We start from the raw sequence: 21386 nt of genomic DNA on the forward strand, positions 1-21386 counted from the left end.
CACGATCATGTGAAGCTGCTTTCACTTGTCGAACGTAGGGTGTGTGTGTAAGCGGCAAGCGGAGGGTGCTGGTTATGGAGTCAAACACCTAATTGAGATATATTTTAATGAGACAAAGTCGGACGCTGGAACTTCCGTGATTTTGCTGACGGTATCAGTGGCATTAAGTATGCAACAGATACTCTCTCTCTCTCTACCTTCAAGCACAACAAAGAATTCAGTTTATTTTTGGAAGCAAAGCATTTTCAAGAGAAAAAGTGATCCTTTCATTGTACTTCTCATCGTTAGGTGTTTGCCATTTGTCTGCCATTTTATAAATAAATCGAATGATTTTCCCACGAATCCCTCGGTTTTTCTTCAAACCAATCAAAGTCACCATAGTCTACTGCTGCTCTAGTTTTAAGTGGAACTGTCTGGCTGGCTCACCAAACTCTTGTGTCCGATCGATCGATCTCAAAGGAGATGGTAATTCCAATGAAAAATGTCCTACCCGCTACAGCTGGATGGGTGTTTCCTTTTTTCCGTTTCCCGAAAGCTTTTCATCGGAATCAGGGGTGTTGTAATGCTGGAGAAAGAGGATCTGGTCACGAATCAGGTTGTTCAGGTCATTTAAAACGAATTATTTCGATCAATCTCGTCAGTAGAGCTCAACATGGGGTCTTCGCTTGATTGCATTAACTTATTGTTGATGATGATAACCGATGTGGTCCCAAAAGGTTCAACACATAACGCTCCGGACATGACACCCAATTGACGACAGTTAGTGATGTAACCAGGGGACAAGTGACAGTTTTTGTTAGCCCTCTTGTGTTGTTATAACTCATCGAATTACAAACAACCACAATTCGGTGAAGGTATTCTTTGCTATCGTAAGGTATCGACGCGTTTTGTCGTCAATTCAAGGGAATTCCGTTAACATCACTTTCGACTGATAGCCCAAGGCAAACAATAGTTTGAACATGGGTTCATTGAGAGATTGAGTCTATCGAATTCTTATCGACGTATGTTCATAGCGCAATGGCATTTATTCGGCGAAATCTACGTTTAGCTCAGATCTGGATCTCCGATTAAGGGTTTTTAGTTTCCTATGTACTACAGCTGCCAGTTTTCGATGTTAAAATCAATAATGCAACCATCGCATAATAATTGTAAATGTTTACCATTAGCTTTAGCGTGATGAAAGGCGTTTCGTATGCTTTAAAATCTGGATCTTTACTTTTCTTTGCTTATGATGCTTTTGGTTGATTAATACACAAACAAATTGCAAACCAATATCAGAATGGAACCATATAGTGCTGTTAAACTGACTTTTTCTATTTTTTTAATCAATAGATTTCTTTCGAACGTTCATTAGTCGGGCTTCCCGTGGTTTATGATCCACTGGATCATGGAAATGTGGTATGTGTGTGTGTGTGTGTTTGTTTCGTTGACACACAAAGTGCATCCCTGTTGCATCGGAAAGGTTAATGCCAGCCGCAATTTATATCGAACATCCAGCAGCCAGCAGCATAACAACCAACATAACATGCTATATATGGTAAACCATCGCTGTACCCGCCGATAATACCGACCGAAGAGAGGATACACATGCGAGTTCCTCTTCCTGCTCGTCCACTCGACCCGGAATGGAGGAAAGCATTTGCAAAATTGAACACGCACCACAAATAAGCCGTATTGGTGAATAAGCGGGAAAAGGGGAAGGTGGCGGGAGGGGGTTGAGGAAATTGCGGGCCGCTGGTACTCGTCAAACATGTCGGCCGGGGCGAATCAAATATGGAAAATATAGACAAATAATATCTTATGCATTCATCAATTTCCACTGGCAGCAGCAGCAGCAGCAGCACGAGAGCGTCAAATGATCTACCGCGGAAAACCGACGACGATGAGGACCACACGCGGTACTATGTTGTGTTTGTGTGTGTTCCTGGAGCGCCTGGAACTGATGATGATGCTGTGACCGGAGCACTGGAGATGAGTGGAAATGTGTTTTTCAATTCACATCGGAAAAACATCGGTAATGGATGCGAGCCCTTTATGTGCTGTGAGCGGCGCGATAAAAGCCGCGCATAGTACATTAGCCTCACACGATCCACGTGCGTCTATGTGTGTTTGGTTGAGGTAAATGGCGAACTTTGGAACGCGCGCTTTACTTTACATTCCTTCGACTTTAGCTCGACATTAAAGAGAAGCTCTTCTTTTCTTCCGCGGAACTGAAAACGAAATTTTTGGCGCCCGGGGCTCTCGTCACTCACGGCGTCGTCGTTTCTCCCTAATCTCCGATGCTGCCATACTCCACGCTCCATGAAAATCACATTTTCAATTCACCCGGCGGGTTGCGGAGAGTGGGAAGATCGCGAACGCGAGTAACAGAATGGATTACGCGAGGAGGAGCAGCCCGTGCGCGCGCGCTCGTAGTGGTGAGTATCCTTCTTTGAGGCGGAAGTAAAGGATAAAGGAATCGTGAGTCAAGGGGCTGGGGGTAAGTAGGTGAGGATGTTAACCGGAGTCTCTCTCTCTCTCTTTCTCTCCATCTCCGAGTGTTGTTATCTCGTGCATAACATGGCACCTCCCGTGGTGACGATGAAGCGCCGACGAAATCCTCGGTTGCTCTGTTGCAACCAGCGCCAAGGTGGTGTCTTTGGCGACCGGAACCAAACCAAAGGCGGCGTCGCCTGCTGCTGGATGCTAGGCGATGGCAAAATCGTTAAATCGTGCACACCGAAAGCGGATTACGCGCAAGATTTAGATGTTGTGCGAAAAACGATGATTTTTTTCGCTCTCTCTCTCTCTATCATTGCATGCGACACACCAACCGCCAACCAGGTTCCCCCTTGCTGGTACCAGTCAGCCAAGCAGCCAGCCAGCTAGGCAGCCTCCAGTCCCGGGGACGGTAGCTCGTTGGCACCAAGATTTGCACCGGTTGATTTATGGATTTCGATTTCACTGTCTTTAGTCGGATCGGAGCCACGGATAGACCCGGCCCAGAGCATCGAACCAGCGCTTTGAGGGGGTTCGATGGGTGCCAGCGTGGTCCACCCCGCCAAAGGGAACAGGTGACTTCCGTGGACCCGTTGGGGTGTTGGTGAAAAATGGTTTTCCATCGTTCCATCCAAACCTGGTTGGTTGTGGCTCGTCTCTCTCTCTCTCTGCGCCTTTCGCCCTTTCGATCACTCGATTGCTCGTTCGCTGTCAGGGGTTGACAAGTTAAGATACAAGACCGGAAATTAAGGCACCACAACGCCGCTCGTTGGCACGGCCCCGCGCGTGCGTGTGATTTTACATAGATGATCTTTCGTTTCCTGCGTCCTTCTCTTCGTTTCATTTCGTGTTTTCACGATTCCATCGAACGTGCGCGCCCGGCAGGCAAACGATTGTCCCAGTCCGAGTGCCCCCGGTGCTATCGGGATCGAGGAAATTAATCAAAAGTCACGTACCAGTAACAGGACGATGGGTCTTTTTTTTCTTTTCGAGGGAAAAATATTAATTGCCAAAGCAATTTCGTCTGCAACGCTGTGACAGCACGTGTATTGAGTTTGTGGGAATGGTAGGAAAAACGCTTGATCGCAGGAATCACGTGCGGGGATGCAGAAGATATCGACTACCGATTGGCAGGAATGCAATTGAGTTTCGCTGCAGTGTTTGGTGCAGCTTCAGCTGGGTAGTGAGGAAGGTCAGGAAGATTCCAGGATTCAAAGTGGCATGGAACCCGATTGGCGACAGCATGGAATATAAAGTTCCAGCTTGTATCAAGTTTAAGCACGATTGGATCATTTTATACTGATCGGTGATGGTTGGAAGAAAAAATCGGAAAGAAAAAGTCATGGAAATGCATTATAAAGTACTTAAGAAGTAAGGTGCTAATAGGATCGGATGCATCGGATGCAAGAGTGTAAGAACAAGGTGATAATTAAAGATAGACCACTTCTAATACTAGACCAAAGTGGTGAGGAGATTGGCCATTGGCCATTTAAGTAGATGAGAGGCTGGAGAACCCATCCAACGATAAGTTCTCGGAGCATCAACCTTTTAAATATGTTTCCCAGTAGTTTGATCGCACTATCTTGGGTTGTTATATATTCAGATCTATATATCTTGAAAAATCACTTGGCCATACTGTGCAAAGAATTAGGGAAAATTCTGATAAATTTGTGAACATTGAACAATTGGGCATGAAACGTTCATCAACTATATTAATATAGCATTACTTCCACCAGTCTGCTTCTCTAATGTCGTGGTGTAATTCCCGATAGTGACAGCTTTTCCGCGAGTTCTCCTTCTTCAGAATCAGCTTCATTTTATACGAATCATTTGTCATTACTCTTAATTGGAAACCGCGGTACTTGTTTCGTAGGAATGACGTTCGCCATTTTTTGTTATTCGTCGCTGTTTGAAACTGCAGCATGCAGTGTCAACGCCATGAGTCATTGCTGCGAGTAAATGGCTCCAGAAATTAAAATTGGAAACTGCTAAACAGTCAATATTAATCATAGCATGATTGATAATTCCCACGTGTACCATAAACTACATGAAACCATCATCGAATGGACGAAGCAGTGAACGATACACCGAATATAAAAGACATTTACAAGATGCATTATCTGTTAGAATGATTGCTTCCTTGATAAATCAAGAGCGAGATGATAGATATGTAGCCCGGGCACGATATCAACTTATTCTTCAAGTTATCTATTATTGAGCATAAAAAGTCATTCCATTTGATATGTCTCTCGCAGTCTCTGATTTCCCGAAAAAGGTAATCGATTTAAGGCTGTTTGATAGTATTCTTTTCAATTTCAGTTACGTGTTTGATGAGATCGAGCTTGATTTCACAGGACTCGACATCTAACTGACCGCTTTGCGTTTCATCCATTCGATTTTCGTTAGGTTTAGTTTTCTATCTTAAGGGGGATTCTTCTTATTCTTGAAAGAATAAGCACTCATAAAAAAATGTAAAAAGTAAATGCGAAGAAATAAAATAAAATACCGAAGCCCTCCCTTAAATGTAAACTTAAAATTAAAGATGTTTAGTTTTTCAATCTGTTCTATCAACCTGGTTTAAGCTAAGCGGCACACAAACAAATCCTACCACACACAATCGGCTGATATGAGATTGAATTACATTTTCGTAAGCATAAAGCAACTTCCTATCATCGAGCATCAGACTAACGCCCCGAACGGACCATGCGGGCAGCTGGTGGAGTTTTGTTTTCCTTTCCGCTCATTAGCTCCTAGCTTATTAGTTTATGAACTTGTTCACACACCACGCACCACACAGTTACACGCGCGTGTCCACACACACAAAGGAGAATCGATGAAGTAGTGATCGATGTGTGTGGTATGCTCTCCACCTTTTCCATCCGATGCCCGATGCGGAGGAATCCATTCGACCTGCATCCGCCGACCAGCGCTCCGTGAATGGAGAGCTAGATATATTGATCAAATATTATGACAATAACTCATCGTACGCCCACACAAGCACGCACATGCATGCACGGGTGGTTGGTTGGTGGTGGTACGCTACGCGGGATCCCGAGGGACAGAGGGACGGTAAAGATTACTCCGCTTATGCTGCCCGATCCCATCCCCCGGGGAGGGGCAGGCTAAGCCTCAAACAGCAATAGTTTACGCGTGCATTAGGCACCTGCGGACCGCACGGACCGCGCGGAACACACGAACAGCCAACCATTCAATTATTAGGATTGCTACCGCGTATAAATGGAATTTCGCGCCTAATCCTCCGGACCACGGCACGGCACGGAACGGCACCAACCACACCGGTGGCCAGTTGGCGTGGAAAGGGGTGATCATTCTATTCACCATTCCCAAAGGCCACCGATGGATGGATGGAGGAGCGGTACACGAGCCACGAATGAGACCGGCCCCTGCCGCTCGGAATGTTGCGATCAAATCGGGCGTTAAAAGATGAGATTTTCATTGCAATCCCGGTGGGAAAAATCCCCCCGCGCCACCAGCACGCCACCGCTGGCAGAGCCTTTTGTTGGGAAGCTGGGAAGTAATTATCCGGTACAGCGTTCAGCGCTTGGGGACAGACCGGTCTCGGTTTCGAGCTTCCGAGTACCGTCAACGTCGGGTTTGAAGATTAACACATCTTTTGCATTATGCGACTGTCATAAATCATCTTCTGGTGGTTTCGTTTCGGTTTTCTTTCGGTTTCGGTTCTCTCCTGTTTTTTGTTTGCTTCGTCGTCGAATTGACCGACCGAGAGATTACAATGGGCTGTTGGAGTTGGATGGTAGTGATGGTAGTGGTCATTCCACTGGGCATCATCACCAGTCCCCAGCGTGTCCCGAACCCAGGGACGGGGCTGCGCTAATGAATGGTTTTGTCGCGACGTCACGACGCGGCTTCGCGGCGTTGTCAGAAAAGGAAAGATTTTGCGAAACCCGGGGAAAACCGCATCCATTTTCCAACACACCAGTGTAATGGCGGAATCGGAAAACACTCAAAATGCCGACTGTCGAGTGCGATAAGCGGCGAGCGCGCCGTTTTCGACTTTCGGTCGGAACAAAACCTGGAAACGGGATAACATGACCATTACCGGACCAAAGAAGGAGCAGCAGCATCAGGAGCAGCAGCATTTGGTTTGTTCAGCTGATCCCGTCCAGTCCGTAGTCCCGTACCAGGAGCTTAGTAGGCTGGGCGCAAACATGGCGCAAGAGGCATGTGGCTCGAAACGATGAAACTGACTCATTAATTATGGTCCGAAAGTGCAAAGTGCCTTCCGTCGACTCGGAATTAGGTCGTACGGTCGGTCGGTCACTTCGAGAAGGACTGCAGCCTGAAAACCGTGTGGGGCTACCAATCCCCCTCCCAATGCAATGCAGCTTTAATACGCACTTCAAGGCCGGGCGGGCACCGCAAGTGCCTCTTCATCGCCATCGCCTCCGAAATGTGGAGGAATCGTGGTACGTCCATCGTTAGGCTTCGTCCTCATCTTCAAAGGCCCGGGGACCTCGTTAGCACTACCCCGGCCCTGCCCATGCTACGCACTACACTACACTCAGCACAGACACATTGTGGCAGCTGGTGGCTGGTGGCTGGTGGAGGAAGATTATGGTTTTAAAACACCGAACTCGTCCTCTTCTCTTCGGTTGGAAGTGGTTCCATGGAATCTTGGTCGGTAAAAACTCTCTCTGTCTCTCTCTTGGGGTCGGACTCGAGATGTTCTCCCTCTCGACTCAGAACCACAAAAAAGGAGGCGCCATAAAACCCCTCGGCCAAGATAATAATTAATCTTCATTTAGTGTTTCCGGGAAACGAAGGAAACGGAAAAAGTGCGGCTGGTTTGTGGTTTGTTGCGGCTGGAATGGCCGGAACAACCAGAGGGGACAAGGGTATCCCCGAGCCGAGTGGTGGAGCCTGCATTTGGCTAATAAGCTCGTACTCGAACACCGATCGAACCCCATTTTTTCCTTGTCCAGGTGCGGAATGTGCGAACCTCGCGTTAAAGTCCAAAAGTGCTCTTCGCTTCCTAACAATTTTTGGTCAAAAGGACCTCCACAAAAAGGGAGGAAGATCGCATAAATGGTGTTGTTGTTGCGGGTGCTGGTGCTGCTATACCACAACCGAACACTAGCCACACCACGCCAATGGTGCCGCTGCACTGGCTGGTGGTTAAGCTTCGAGACAAATAAACCAGTTCCTTACTTCCGGCGTGTCCCATTTGTTATCTTCGCTACAGTGGCTACGACGGTCGGACCACGGCTATGGCCACGGGCAACGGGTATTTACCGATTGGAGCCACCACCTCCGCGCCATTTGTCTCACCGATTCCGGGATATCAACGGATACCGCGCGGGAACTGGAAGGTGGTTCTGATCCGCAGCCTGCAACGGTGTGTTCCTTCTCCTCCTGCTTTTAGTCCTTTCTTGCTTTGCATCGGTTTTGCCCGGTACCAGTGCACTGCCAGTGGCCTTTCGAGGCACATTTTTCAACCGGTAACCACACTACAACAACTGCTTCCTGCTGCTGCTGCTGCTGCTGCTGCTGCCATGGTGGTCCTTATCGTGGCTCTCGTGGCTCACGGAGCTTTTACTACTACTACTACCACCGGCAGCAGGATTGAAACGGATAGGAGGGAGGCTAGGTCGGATCCTACGGTCGATTTATCCGCGAACGGCATTTCCGAGCGCCCTAGCAGAACCATTCCCGTCCGTGCTCTGGCCGAGCTGGAGGTTGCTTACCGCAAAAGTACAAATAATTGTCCGCCCGTCCGGTTCTCCGCCATCGGGCCATCGATTTTCCATTTTCTCCGCGGTACACTCCAATCTATTCTCTCCCCGCCCTTCGCTCCGTTTTCCGCGGTTGCGAACGAAGAAGCGCGCGAACGAAGAAGAAAGAAACGGAGAGAGTCCGGCGGTACCGGAGGAAAATGGAAATACTATCGCAGCGCGTATCGTCGTGGTCGTTGGTGGTCGGTGGTGGTGGTGGTGGAAAACAACCTTTTTGGGCTAGTTGTGCGCTACATGTGCATAGCAATGAGACCGGAAAAGGTCCTCGTTCCGGCCGTTCCGCCGTTGACTCTGCCACAGCCACAACAGACTCTCTCTCTCTGGGGAGACAAATTGTCGCTTTTCGCACAGTACACCGGTCGTGTGTGTGTGTTCAATAGGAGTTTTTAGGTGCTTAGTGTAGTAGCACTCGAAAATCCTGTTACGGAATCCTCTGCCCAGCTTCTCGGACATCAATAAGCAGTGTTAACTACATTAATCAGTTCGGTGTCTCTGTGTGTGTATGTGTTTGTTTCTCATTAAATGCTCACTACCAGAAAGTAAGCTTGTTGGCTTACGAAGCACACAGACACACATCGCAGTCAGTAATATTGGACATCACAGGAGACTGGGTTACTCCGTTTACCGAGTATCGAATTGACATCTCGATGATGGACTTCTTGGGATGGACGAACCTCGTGGTCATATTATTTGTTTTGCAAAGTCAACAGATCGAGCTGCTGGTATGGGGACAGGTTTACATTTGGCCACATAGGGTCAGCTGTACCGATCGGATGTGTGCCTCAGTAGATTGTTCATTACCCCTGTCGCCGTGTCCTCAACCCGCAAAAGAAGTACAACATTGAAGCTCTCCCAACCAAGTATCCATGGAGTCCACGGTGGGCTAGACTCGTCTTCGCCAGCGCGCCGAGGCGGCAGGTGAAAAAGGAAACGCATCGCTCCCCCCTGCGCTCAATGGCGCGCCCGGCCCGGCCCGGTACGGCCATTTATCTTCATCAAACTTCAATTCAACCGTTATCGGTATTCAAATTTTCATCATCCGGCACAACAATGAGCCATTTAGCGAGGTCCACAAAAGCCAAAACCCCCCCGCGGGAACTGGGGTCCGGGGGATAGCGCGTGCTGGAGCTTTTTTTCTTTCTTTCTTTCGAGGGGGAGAGAGGGAAGTGTGTCGGCATGCGAGGGTCACTAGGGTAAAGGGAAGCGGGGATGAAAGCTGCCCAAAAACGAGCAAAACCAAAGGACGGAACAAGGCAGGTCGGTGCTGGTCGGTATGTCGGTTTCCTGCTTTTGCTGCTTTTGGTGTTCCGCTGACTAGCTCCGCACTGCATCAGCATCAGCATCAGCCAGTCATCCATCCATCCTTCAATCTAGCCGGCCCTCTTTGTTATCATAATGGAGAAAAAGTAATCTTTCAATTACGATATTTGCTAGCCAGCTGCTCCTGGCCTGCTGTTCCTGGCCTGCTGCTGCTTCTGCTGCTGCTGCTGCCAGTCGGTCCAAGGAGGCCTCTCGGAATAATGGAACGTTTTCCTTTCTTTTCTTCGCCTTCGTTTTTTTTTCTTCTCGGTGGTACAAAATGGAGTCAGTACATAAACAAACGAGGAATGTTTTGCAGTGAACTATGCGCTGAAGCCTTTTGCATTTGGTTCGCCAAAAATTTTCCTTTCCCTTTTTACGGTCCATTTTTTCCGCCCGTTCCTCGTTTTCTGTGTACTTGCTCCTTACTTTCTGCGCTCCGTCCCACCTTTTCCCAATGATTTTCGGTGGAGCTTTGAACGATCAGCACAATATCAGTCGCTTTCATTGAATAGAACAACTTCAAACTCGAGTAGCTCCCGGTGAGTGCCTGGACAGGGCATATGTTCGGTGCCCTTTTGTCCGTGCCTGCAAAAGGTGGTTCCTGAGGTGGGAGTCGGGGTGGCCGCGAGCCATAAACGTAGTTTAATTGCGGTTCATCCACCGAACTATCGGTCCCCGGGCACAAAACGCATCGCATTGGGGATCGTAAATTTTTGCCCATTTCGGTGTTTCGCCAAACAAACAAGATGATAAGATGCGCCCCCCTCTCACCCCTGTTGCCCGGTTTACCAGGCTAATCCGGTGGCAGGCGAGACATCGAGACTGACATGGCTCTAATCATGAAATTGCAATCAAAACATCAACCAGACGGGAGTCGTAAAACATAATGGCAATCGTAGAGAGGAGAAAAGTTGCCAATGTTCATCACAATTTCACTTTCAGCGGAATCGACAACACGGCGGAGGACGAGCGGAGGACCCTTCAAACTCGGGGCACCTTACACTCCCAGCAGTAGTATGCAACAGCAACCGTAAAAAGGGGTTTCATTTTATGTTTGGTCTCGCCTTCGAACCACACAACACACAAACACAGCGAATCGCGCGATCGTCACCGTGATGGTTGATATTTAACCTGGTTGAGAGTGTGTTTGTTTTTTGTTTTTCGCTGGATTTTTTTTTGGTGCTGGATTCCACATACTACTACTCCCCGGGCCGATAAGTTTCCACTCACGAGATGCCATCACGAGATGGCACAACGAGCGAAAACACATAAAAATGCGATTCACTTTCACGGACACCACGGAGCGTTGGTCGTTCTCGGCGGGCCAGGAGGACCTCTCCGACCTGGACCTGGAGCGCCGGAGTCAAGCGAGCATAAATGGTAAACAGCAGCAAACCTTGCCTTTGCCCCGGCATTTCAATCCACTCAGTGTGGTGTGCTATTTTACATTCCGGTTAGCCATCACGCAAATGGTTTCAAATCAATCGAAAAGGTATCATAAAATTTATGGACACCTCCCGTTCACGCGTCCCACGCATCATCATCATCATCAGGATCATGCGTTGCGTGTTTTCGGTTCGCAAGTGACCGTGTTTTCGATCAGCAGCATCAGCATAAAGCAGGACCCGGAATGCTCGTTTTTGCGAGCTAGAAAGAGAGCTATTGCTTTTAAGTAACTAACAGTCTATCACTCGCTCTATAATGATAAAAGAAGTAGTAGTAGAAAAAACGAGGGGGACGCACTTTAAGAAAGAATCTGCCAAGCAGAAAGCAGAACATCGCTTCAGCCTCGGTGCCAGCATAAAGTTCGTTCCGCACGGGATGCCAGCGCGAAACTCAAAGACCAAAAGTCAAATGGAAGTTAATCTTAATTAGCGCCAGGGAGCAATTTTAACACTCGACTGCATAATCTTACTTTTACTTAGCCAAATGCGTGCCTGTGAGAGAGAGAGAGAGAGAGAGAGAGAGAGAGAGAGAAACAGAAAAAGAGAGCAAACGAACGGTCTTTCCAGGGCCAACAGCATCTCGATAGTGAAACTTAAATTGTAAATAAATGCTAATTGCCGTCGTTAATAAGCGTCCGAGTGTTAAGAGGAAACGCAATCGCAGTTGTAAAGAAAGTAAAGCATGAAGCCAGCTTCTTACAGAGCACCGTGGATACTGGGCAGAGGCTGGCAGGACTCGAGAGTCACTCGAGTCACATCACATTCGCCAAACGTCGCTGATCGCTGAGCTTGCAATTTGTACGCACGTGTGCCCGACACGAGCAAAAAAGTTATGATCCAGCCACGGTGCATGCGGTGCCATTACTGATTGCATCCCATTGTGTGTCTGTGTGTGTGTGTGTCCGGTGCAACGTATCACACGTATCATAATTTCTCTCAAGCTTGTAATCAGTTCGTGCACCATCATGGTGCTGGAGCTGGCTTCTAAACTTTCTGGCGCCTGTCTGTGAGTCGTTTCTGCTGCTACACTCGGTGTGGCCAATGTGCAAGCAATCGGTCGGTCGGTCGGTCGTTCGGTCGGTCACGTACGGAAAGATTTACCTGATCACCGTGAAAAGCCAGCCAGCTACCCAAGTTCCAGACTCATGATGGCGCAGTTTCGGGCAGTCTGCTCCGGAGAAGAATTTAGAGTAGTCCAACGAGAGAGAGGGGGAGGCAATTAGAAAAACCACCGTCTGGGAGACCCCCCGACTGGGTACACTACTGGGCGTTGGCGTTTCGTATGACAATTTCTTAATTGAAGCGTATCAGTTGCAGTTCGGTGCAAATCGAAAATAATTAAATTAAACGTTCTTGGTTCCGGACCGGAGAACGGAATGGTATGGTACCGTCGTAGACATTGTGGTTCGGATCGAGATTCGAGAGAGCATGTGAGAGAGCGAAACGGAATCGGAGCTGGACGTTGGATACTGCGGCTAAATGACATATGCCCGTTATCTGCAGTCAAAATGTGCACACCAGCAGATTCAATTAACATATCTGAAACACATACACATACGGTGCCGGTTAGCTGGGTGTTTTGGGTGGGACAGGGAGGGCGGGGGGGGGGGGGGTTGGACACACACACACACACACGGCCGTGGTGAGCACCACCACGATGCGGCGCCGGATGCAGTTGAGATGTCTTGAAAGGTTTGATCGTTGCGCTGTCGCTGCTGAACCTCAAACCGAACTCCATGCCATGGCTTGCCATTGTCGATGAATTATTTATAGAATTCCAAGTATGACGGCCAATGTCTTCATTCTGTCCGCTGCCTGCCGCCGCCGCCGCCGCCGCCACCAGACTGTGAAGTGAAGAGCACGGAGCAGCGTTCGAGATGCTGTTTGGAGAGCATATGGGCAATGGCATAAAATTAGAATATGTTTATGGGAACAGGGGAGGTTTGTGGTGTGACGCTACACGTTGTCCTTGCTCGCCAGCGTGCGCACACACACACGCTGAGCGTGTGATTGTTGGGAAAACCACCGAATTACGATAGCAATGCACGATTAAAGGGCAAATAGTTGATGCGCCCACCGACAGGGCATTTAATTTTCAACACTTTACCGATTTTTGGGAGAAGAACCAACTTTGTGATTGAGGTAGAGAGAGAAGAGAGCAGAAACGGAAGAGAGAGTGAGAAAGTAAAAATGAAAACGGAAAATCTGAACTTCATGTTGCTTCATGATCGTCGAACAAACCGTGTTTCAAATCTCTCGTAAAGTTGGCAAACTTTTCGAACAAGTTACTTGACTTTCCTTGACCGACGATTGCAGGATAAAGTGACCTTTCGACACATTCAGTCCGCGGGCAATCCTTTCCCGATAAGCATTCGTCGTCTGTCTGACTGCACGATACCAACACCCCACACACACTCCAATCAGCGTCCAACCAGCGACTTTATGGACGGAAAGAGGCTTAGTACGGTTGCATATCAACACATCAGCAAAGAAGAGGCATTCAGGGCCTTTGGGCTACCTCGCCACAGGAGTCTTGGGCAAAGCAAAGTGCGATGAGAAGGCGCAAGGATCGACGCCGTGCCACGCATTCGCATGAATCGGTTTCCGGCCGAAAGCACCGACCCTAACCAGAGAGTACTGAGTAATGGCAGAACGATAACAATCCTTCAATGAACTTTATGACTGTTTGCGTTCCGGGGGCTTCGTCGGTGTTTACACCTACAGTAGCAGGGACGGAGCAATCCGCCGAATCCGCCGACCGAGCAGACGATTCCCATTTTCCTGATTCGGTCAACGATTCTATTGAGCATTCCCCGGGGGAGTTGGGGGAAGCGGTGGTTTTTGTTCTTTTTTTTCCCCGGGCCTCAGCAAAGAGGACACCATTTTTTACTATTTTTATTACGAGCTGTCTGCCGATGTGCGAATCGATGGGCTCCACGAAATGTGCTTCATGAAACCGAATGGGAGAATCGGAATGTCTAGGCTGGTGCCAAGCATGCTTGGCACTACCGGTGGCCGCGATCGAATTGGCATGTTGGTGAGCAGCGTGCGTGTGTGGTTGTAGTTTTGGGTGGAAATCAAATCAGAGGACACCTGCTCTCCCACCAACCCACCACATTCCACCGTGGCCACAAGATGGGCCACCGGAATGAACTGTGAAAGGGCGGCGGAGCGACAGAGTTTCGGAGTGTCAATGATCCTTTGTTGGGTACAACTATTGCTGGTCGGTGCTTTTGGGTTGTCATGGCGCCGATGCAGGACAAAGTTTAGTGATCATCAGTTTCCATAGGTTATTGGCCGCATGTTACTTTGTTTAACTGTTGGCTTCGTTGCTTGGGTTTGCAAACATTTTGAAGCTTGCATATTATTTGCATATCGTGGCGGCTGGTTTTGTCGTTGGAGGATAGTGCAAAATAGAAAGCGTTGTCTTCAGATCATTTTGATTTCAGTGAAATGAAAAGCTGTGTTTTACATGCTAGCGCCATTTTTACATTTTCCTGAAAGTTACGATTCCGGGCGGTTTGGAATTGTGCTCTTCGTGAGGAGGCTCGGTTCCTGATTTGCATACGTCCATACAAAACATATCGGCAAGTTCCTGTATCTGTTCATAAATCCATTTAGATATGATGCTGAAATGATAAATTGAGGATGGAATAGTTGTTGCCTATTCACATTTTAAGTAAGCTTTGGCCATAAACTTGCAAAACTAATAACGATATCAGAATTGCGTTCGACCAAATCTTACATTTGTTCCCTTTCACAATTCATTTTGTAATACTTTTACTAGTAGTCGAGTAGTTGTCGTGTTAGTTTTATTATTTTTATTTATTGATAGAAAAATTTGGTAGCAGGTTATCCGAAACACATATACGAAGCTAGCTCGAATCGCAGCGTATTGTTCTAGTGGTTCTCAGAAACACAATGATAGCACCGATTAACGTATGCAACATTGTTTTGCACACTGATGGCATTTTGACGAAAATTATAATCCAATTTTCAAGCTGGAATAATAATTATTGCAAGAGATTGCAATATGTGTAAGAGATTGCAATATGTGCATGAGAATCCAATATGTGGAGCAGTAAATGCATGACTACGTTACTGAGATATACACGAATGTAATTTAATTAAATGTCGTTTTGACAGTTCTTAGCGGTAACCATAGCAATCATGTACAGACCCCTTTATGAATGTTTTGCAAAAGCATTTCCCGCATGAAAAGACATGGATTTCCTTTGAAACAGCATCCGCAAACAGACCGACCATGAAAAAAGGGCTAAAACAATGGCTAACGGTGTACAATATTCCGTATGAGGTAGGAAAATGTTTTTTGTTTTGTTGAAATACTCATATCTACAAGTCGAATGATAAATCGCACATTAAATAGGCTGTTTCAGATACTTATACTCAAATTACTGGCACCAAGAAGTGCTGCTACTTGCATGACTCTAAGTTTATTCAAATATTCCATCAACGAACCCGCCTCCTTCACCACAAGCCATTCAGTTGCTTATCGTCCTTATCGCCGACAAGAGATTACCGGGCTGCGTGCGTGCGTGTGAGTCAGGCTGTGGGTTAGTAAAACATTTATCTCGACAAGCGCAAGCGTGCGTTGAAGCATGCCAAGTCGAGCGTCGTGGTCGAGAACCTTTTTAGGAGGGAGCGAGAGTCATGGAGAGAGTTCTCGTCCCGTAAATACCGCGCCGTGGGTTCATAAGAGCACCCGGACATTCCAGGACATCATTCAAACGAGCACCCCATCGTCATTGTGTTTGCTAGGAGTAGTACACCCCCATCCACCCATTAACTACCGCAACTACCACCCCGGGAGTAGGCCGGATTGTGTTCCGCCGCGAAAACCGCCAATTTAGCGAAAGCTGGCGCGGCTGATGCTTACCAGCCGATAAGCTCGCTGACTCGCTGAAAACAAATACGCCGGGATCTTTGTGTGCGGGCAGATCATCCATCCGCGGTGGTGGACAGACAGACAACACGCGGGCCTGCACGCGGGTCACAATTCATACTCTTTCATCTTTCACTCACACACACACACACACACACGCGTGGATCATTAAAACCGAAGAAGCTCCGTCGTGGCTGGGGCTCTTCTTGGCTGTAAGCTTCGCAAGCGAGAAAATCATTTGTCATGCGGAAAGCGGAGCCTGCCTTATCGCATTATGACCACCGCGCGTCAAGTAGTGAGTGTCCTTTATACAGCCCCTCTTACCTCTTTTCCTCCCTCGACTGGTTGTCATTCGCGTGTGGGATGAGGATGAGTCTCCATTGCGTGGCGATTCTTACCTCGCCAGCGCACCTCACCGGCCATTGTCGTCATTGATCAAGTACCCAGAACGTCGTACAGGGATGCCGAGGGAGGCGTAGGATGCTGACAACATGCTGCCATGGAATGGTCGTCGAGCAGCATGGTGACCATTTCTCATAAACTCTCCGAGGAATTTTACGGTTTACCGCAACAATAGCGCCAAAAAGGAAGTCGCACATGCCAGCCAGTGGGCTGCCCTGCCTGCCTGCCTGCCTGCCGATAACAATGGTGGACGTGTACGGAAGAAAGGATTCTTTTCATCGCCCGCTCCACGAGCCGCGTAACACGAGGGTTCTTGGTTAAGACGATGAACCGGCAGCCGGCGCCCGAAGGAGCGAAGAAGTGCGAACAGTGTATTATGTAAGTGGTACTCATATTTCTCATTATAATTGGTAATCATATCCCACGCTCGCACGCACACCACGGGAAACACGGGCGTCATCAGGCCACGACACACCAGTCAGCAGGTCCTTTGCCTTACGGAGAGGACATGGAGAGTCTTGCCGAGTTGCTGCCTCTAAATCATCCTTTTGATTTCATCCCCACGTGAAGTGATCCCCACGTGAGGATCCTTTGAGATCTGGTACGCAAACGTGACTTCTGGGGGAGTCCGGACAGGCCACTAACCACCTGGACTGCCATCTATGCCATCCGTCACTCATCGGTGGCAGTCCATTAGTAAGCTCAATGCTCAAATCCGAAAGAATGTTCCCAAACTTCACTTGACGCAGATTGACTTGACGGAATGCCGAGCGTAGTGCACATTTTTGCTCACTGGCCGACTAGAAACATCCGGTGCTTAAGGCGTCTCAGTATCCTTAGCAACCGCCTTGAGAAGTTCGAACAATAGCAGAACCTAGCCTACTCCGCACCATTTCTCGGGATGCAATCTCCGGCAATTATCGAATGCATTAAAGACATTTGCACGCAACACAATACAATACACACAACACAGAACACATTCCAGGAAAAGATGAGCACAAATATGAGGTACCATATGAGACTGGTGCCTGAGGTGTCTGAGGTGCGGAGGCGTCGGCCACAATTCTTCTTCTCCGTGGGATTCACCTTTCCACCCTCCTCGTGTCCTCTGTGCACCTGCTCTCGAGGGTGGATCGGGTAAAAGTTTATGTCCTGGCACTCCTGGTATGCAAATGACTATTACGTCATGCAAGCCAGTTGCTCCCAGGGTAACGCTGAATGCAACGCTGAATGCAACGCTGCACGACGATGCCTAGACCTCGCGCCCTGTTACCCAATATTCATGTCCCCGAAACGTTGCTGGAACTGCGCGTCCTTACATTCCACCGAACCCCCTCCCCTTTACCAAAGTGTCTCTCTTTCTCTTCTTCTCTTTTTCTCGCCTCTTCTTTCCACCACAGTTCGGTTCTAACAAAGCCCCGGGTCCCGAATGATTTATGGTACGTTCTCGTGACGGGTGGTAATAATTTTGTAAATCCAATTTCTTCCCTTCCCTTCGCCTTCGCCTCTTCTGCGCGCCGCGATCCTCCATATCCACTCCGTTCGGTATTGGTCCCGTGCGCACACTCGCTGACGCTACTCCGTATGCTTCACTCCGTTCTCTCCGTGGTCGAGGCCACCACCACAAGGGGGGAGTGTGAGTTGAACGGGTGAGATCATTTTTCCAGCGCCAGCCAGCCAGCCAGCATATTGCGCAACCGGCAGTAACCGCTCAACACCTCCATTCCAACGTCTAAGGACACTTCGGTACACGGTCCCCGACTCCCTCGTCCCGCGTCCCGTGGCGGCTCGATGGCAATTTGGAGCCTTTGCTTTTGCCTTTGGTCTGGCCGGCTCCTCGAGACTCCCCCTCCCCGGCACCATTTTCTGGGATTATCGGTGCGGTTTGTGCTTCTGTGCTTGCCGTGGGAAAAGTGCAAAGATAGGCCACACACACGCACACACACACTCACTGTGCGGGTGGTGAGGCCACGCGATTGTTAGTCTGATTTGTAAGAGAAAGAACAGTAGCAACGCCACACTCACACCACCAATTAGTTCCTCCTGTTCGACGACTGCACACAGCACCGGCATGTGCAGCAGTGCGACGAAGGGAGGGAGGTGCAGAACACCTCCCGGACCTTCCATTCCACCCCACCTCACCCCTCCCTTTGGCCGTTTTTCTTTCGTTAGAAGTGATTACAGAATTTATCTTGTGTAATTATTATACGAAGGGAGGAGGTGTTCCTCTACCATCCCCAGGGCTCGTATCGTTTTGCGCGGATTTTCCACTCTTTTTCCCGGGGGGAAATGGGCGGCAGCCAGTCCTTGTGGCCGCTCGAAGTCGCTAGGAAGGACGGATTTTTGCTTCCGTTTCTTCCGTTTTGCGTTCGACGCGGAACGTTCCATTGTTGCTCGTCGGTTACTCACCGGTATGCCAGGTCAGGCCAGGCCAGTCCAGGCCAGGCCAGTCCAGGCCAGGCCAGGTAGTACCCCAGTGGCTGGGTAGCCGGTAGTTTTATCGCAGCAAATCTGATTAATTGCTGGGTTGGTGCATGTTTGTTTTAGCCTTTCCTTTGCTCGCGCTCGTTTACCAATCGGCGGATCCGGATTGCAATTGTGCAATGGGAACCGTGAGCGGGCACGAGCGCGCCCGTGTGTGTGCGTGTGTGTAGCTGCGGACCATTTAGGAATGCATCCATCACCGCTTTTTGGTGGGCGCGGATTGTTTAAACACGTTTCGAACCCCGGATCGGTGCTTTCAGCGGGCTCAATGAGCCCAATCTAAGCCCCCGGGGACGCGCGTGTGCTCGTGTGTGTGGTTGCGTGTCTTCGACGAAAGCGATTGCATTAGTGGTTGGCTTTGCGCGTGGAAAGCTGGTTTTGAGGTGAGGTGAGGTTTTCCGGCCTCGTGCCACCGATAAACCGCATTGCATTGCGGCAAAAACCCGGGACCGGATCAACTAATCATTTTAATAGATCAACAATTCCCTAGCACACCACCTGCGTGTGTGTGTGTGTGTGAATGGAACGAGAGTGATCAAGTCTGTTGGCGAGACTATCTGAACGCGCAGCACGCAGCATCACCCCATCGCTAGCTGGCTACACTGACAGCTGAATACAGGAAATGGTCATACACACAGACACACACAGACACACGCTACACAATGGAATGTTTCTTATCTCGGCACAAAAGTGGCAAACATATGCATCAACGGGAGGAGTAAGAGAAGTAATAGGAGGTGAAGGAAAGGCGGGGTACTATTACCATCTATGCAAAACGATGCAACTGCATTAAGGAAAGGGGAGGAAAGGGGGAATGAGGAGGATGGGGAGTCGGTCCATAGTATACAATCAGCGCCAGGACCACTCACTGTAACGTAACGCAATTCAATGCACATTGTCTCAACAAAACAATTATCGTAATCACTCCCGTTCTGGTGCAGTGTTTCCGCTGCCGCTTGCATGCACATCCCTCCCACATTGTCCCCGTGTCCCTTGTCCTTCACACATACACACACAGACAGCCACAAAAATAGAAGAAGCACAGGCCGTTTGGTGCCCATCTACATCCGGTAGCCACATCCTTGATGGCAATCAGAGGCACTCAGCGCAGACCACCGGCACTGCCGGCATGGCCACAGCACCATTGCCATGGCATTCAGCAGCCGGCAGCCCCGAACGACCAGTGCCAGGGCCAGTGCCAGGACCACAGCACACTGATAACTAACACACTCCGGGTTTTATGAGATAACTGCAAGTGATAAGCAGTTGACGTATGCAACTGCTGGCAAAACCCACCATTCCACCCAGGAGGCAGGACCCGACCCCTCGGCCTCGGACCACCTGACGACTTACACCGAACCGAACGATAGACGCTGCAGGGTCGATGGCGCTGTCTTCGACGTTGCTCTTCGTGGCGCCTCTAACTGTATTATCTCGCACCGATTGGTGCATTTATGCATATTTTCATGAAGCGGCAAACATGGTAAACAAGAAATCGTTACCACACCCAGACCGCAAGGCGCACCCCGACATACACACACAGAGTAGGAAGCTTGCAAGGATGCGCACTGCACGAAGCACTGCATTTGCATGGAAAATGGAGAAGAAGCTGGCGCGCATACATCCCCACCTATCAACTGTCAGTGCAGTGAAGGGGAGACAATGCATTAATCGGTCCGGGGGAAAATATTAGATTATGAATAATTGAACGGATGTGACAGAACGGAGCAGCGAGCACAAGGAATCTGCACTAGACATGATGATGATGATGATGTTGCATTGGTGTGTAAATGGTTTAGTAACATTAGTGGCTAACAAGGCAACCATTTCTCCCCCGAACGCTACACAACAGAGAAGTAAATTCATTACGAGGCCTACTACGACAGAGGAGTGTCAAGTGACAGCAGCGCTTGTCTCGGTTCGTGTTGGTAAGCCTCCATGTCTGCTGCTTCAAATTTAAGTGATTCTTCATCCCCCATCTATTAGCACAGCGACCACCCGAACGTTTGAACCCAACCGAAGCATCCCCCGCTCCCCTCAGTTGCTTCCTCTATCTCGTTTCTACCGATCGATTCTTCGCCACCGGTTCGCCACCGTAGTAGTAGCAGTAGTAGTTAAGCTCTGCCTTAATCCGACCTGCTGGCTGGCAGAAAACAAAAAGCTCGCCCCAAAAAGAATCCATTGGGGATGCAATTTGGCGTGAAAAGAGAAAGTTGTGACCCAATTTCACGCTAATTTAACCCGTCACCCACGAGACCACGACTACGGCGACCGAAAACGGGGCAAGTAATTAAATGTGACAGCTCAATATGTCAGCATAATTTCTCTCAACCACCCACAACCACCCAACTAGAATCCGACGAGTGTCACCCCCACGCCACGAGCCAGTCTTTGGGGCAAAGCCACACACAGACACACACTATTCGTCCTGGCAAACCGCAAAACTTGAACCATGTAGTCCTGGCAGCCATCTCGGATGGGCATCGGCGCAGCATGCGAACGACGAAACGAAGAGCGGACGAAAAACAACGCGAAAAAAAACGCCCAACGGACGGAGCAACTGGACGAAACGCTGGCGGAGGGGGAGGAGGGGACAAA

At 49.0% G+C, this 21386-nt stretch overlaps 1 protein-coding gene across 1 annotated transcript in view; it reads left to right on the top strand.

Annotated features, from left to right (window-relative positions):
* Positions 1 to 6716: 6716 nt before the first annotated feature.
* Positions 6717 to 21386, top strand: part of LOC125950738 (calmodulin) — a 228753-nt gene continuing 214083 nt past the window's right edge. The window contains exon 1 of the mRNA XM_049678984.1: positions 6717 to 6720. Coding sequence (XP_049534941.1) covers positions 6718 to 6720 — 3 coding nt within the window. The 5' untranslated portion in view covers position 6717. The remainder of the gene's footprint in view (positions 6721 to 21386) is intronic.

Source organism: Anopheles darlingi, chromosome 2 (assembly GCF_943734745.1).
Source record: "Anopheles darlingi chromosome 2, idAnoDarlMG_H_01, whole genome shotgun sequence".
Classification (NCBI taxonomy): Eukaryota; Metazoa; Arthropoda; class Insecta; order Diptera; family Culicidae; genus Anopheles; species Anopheles darlingi.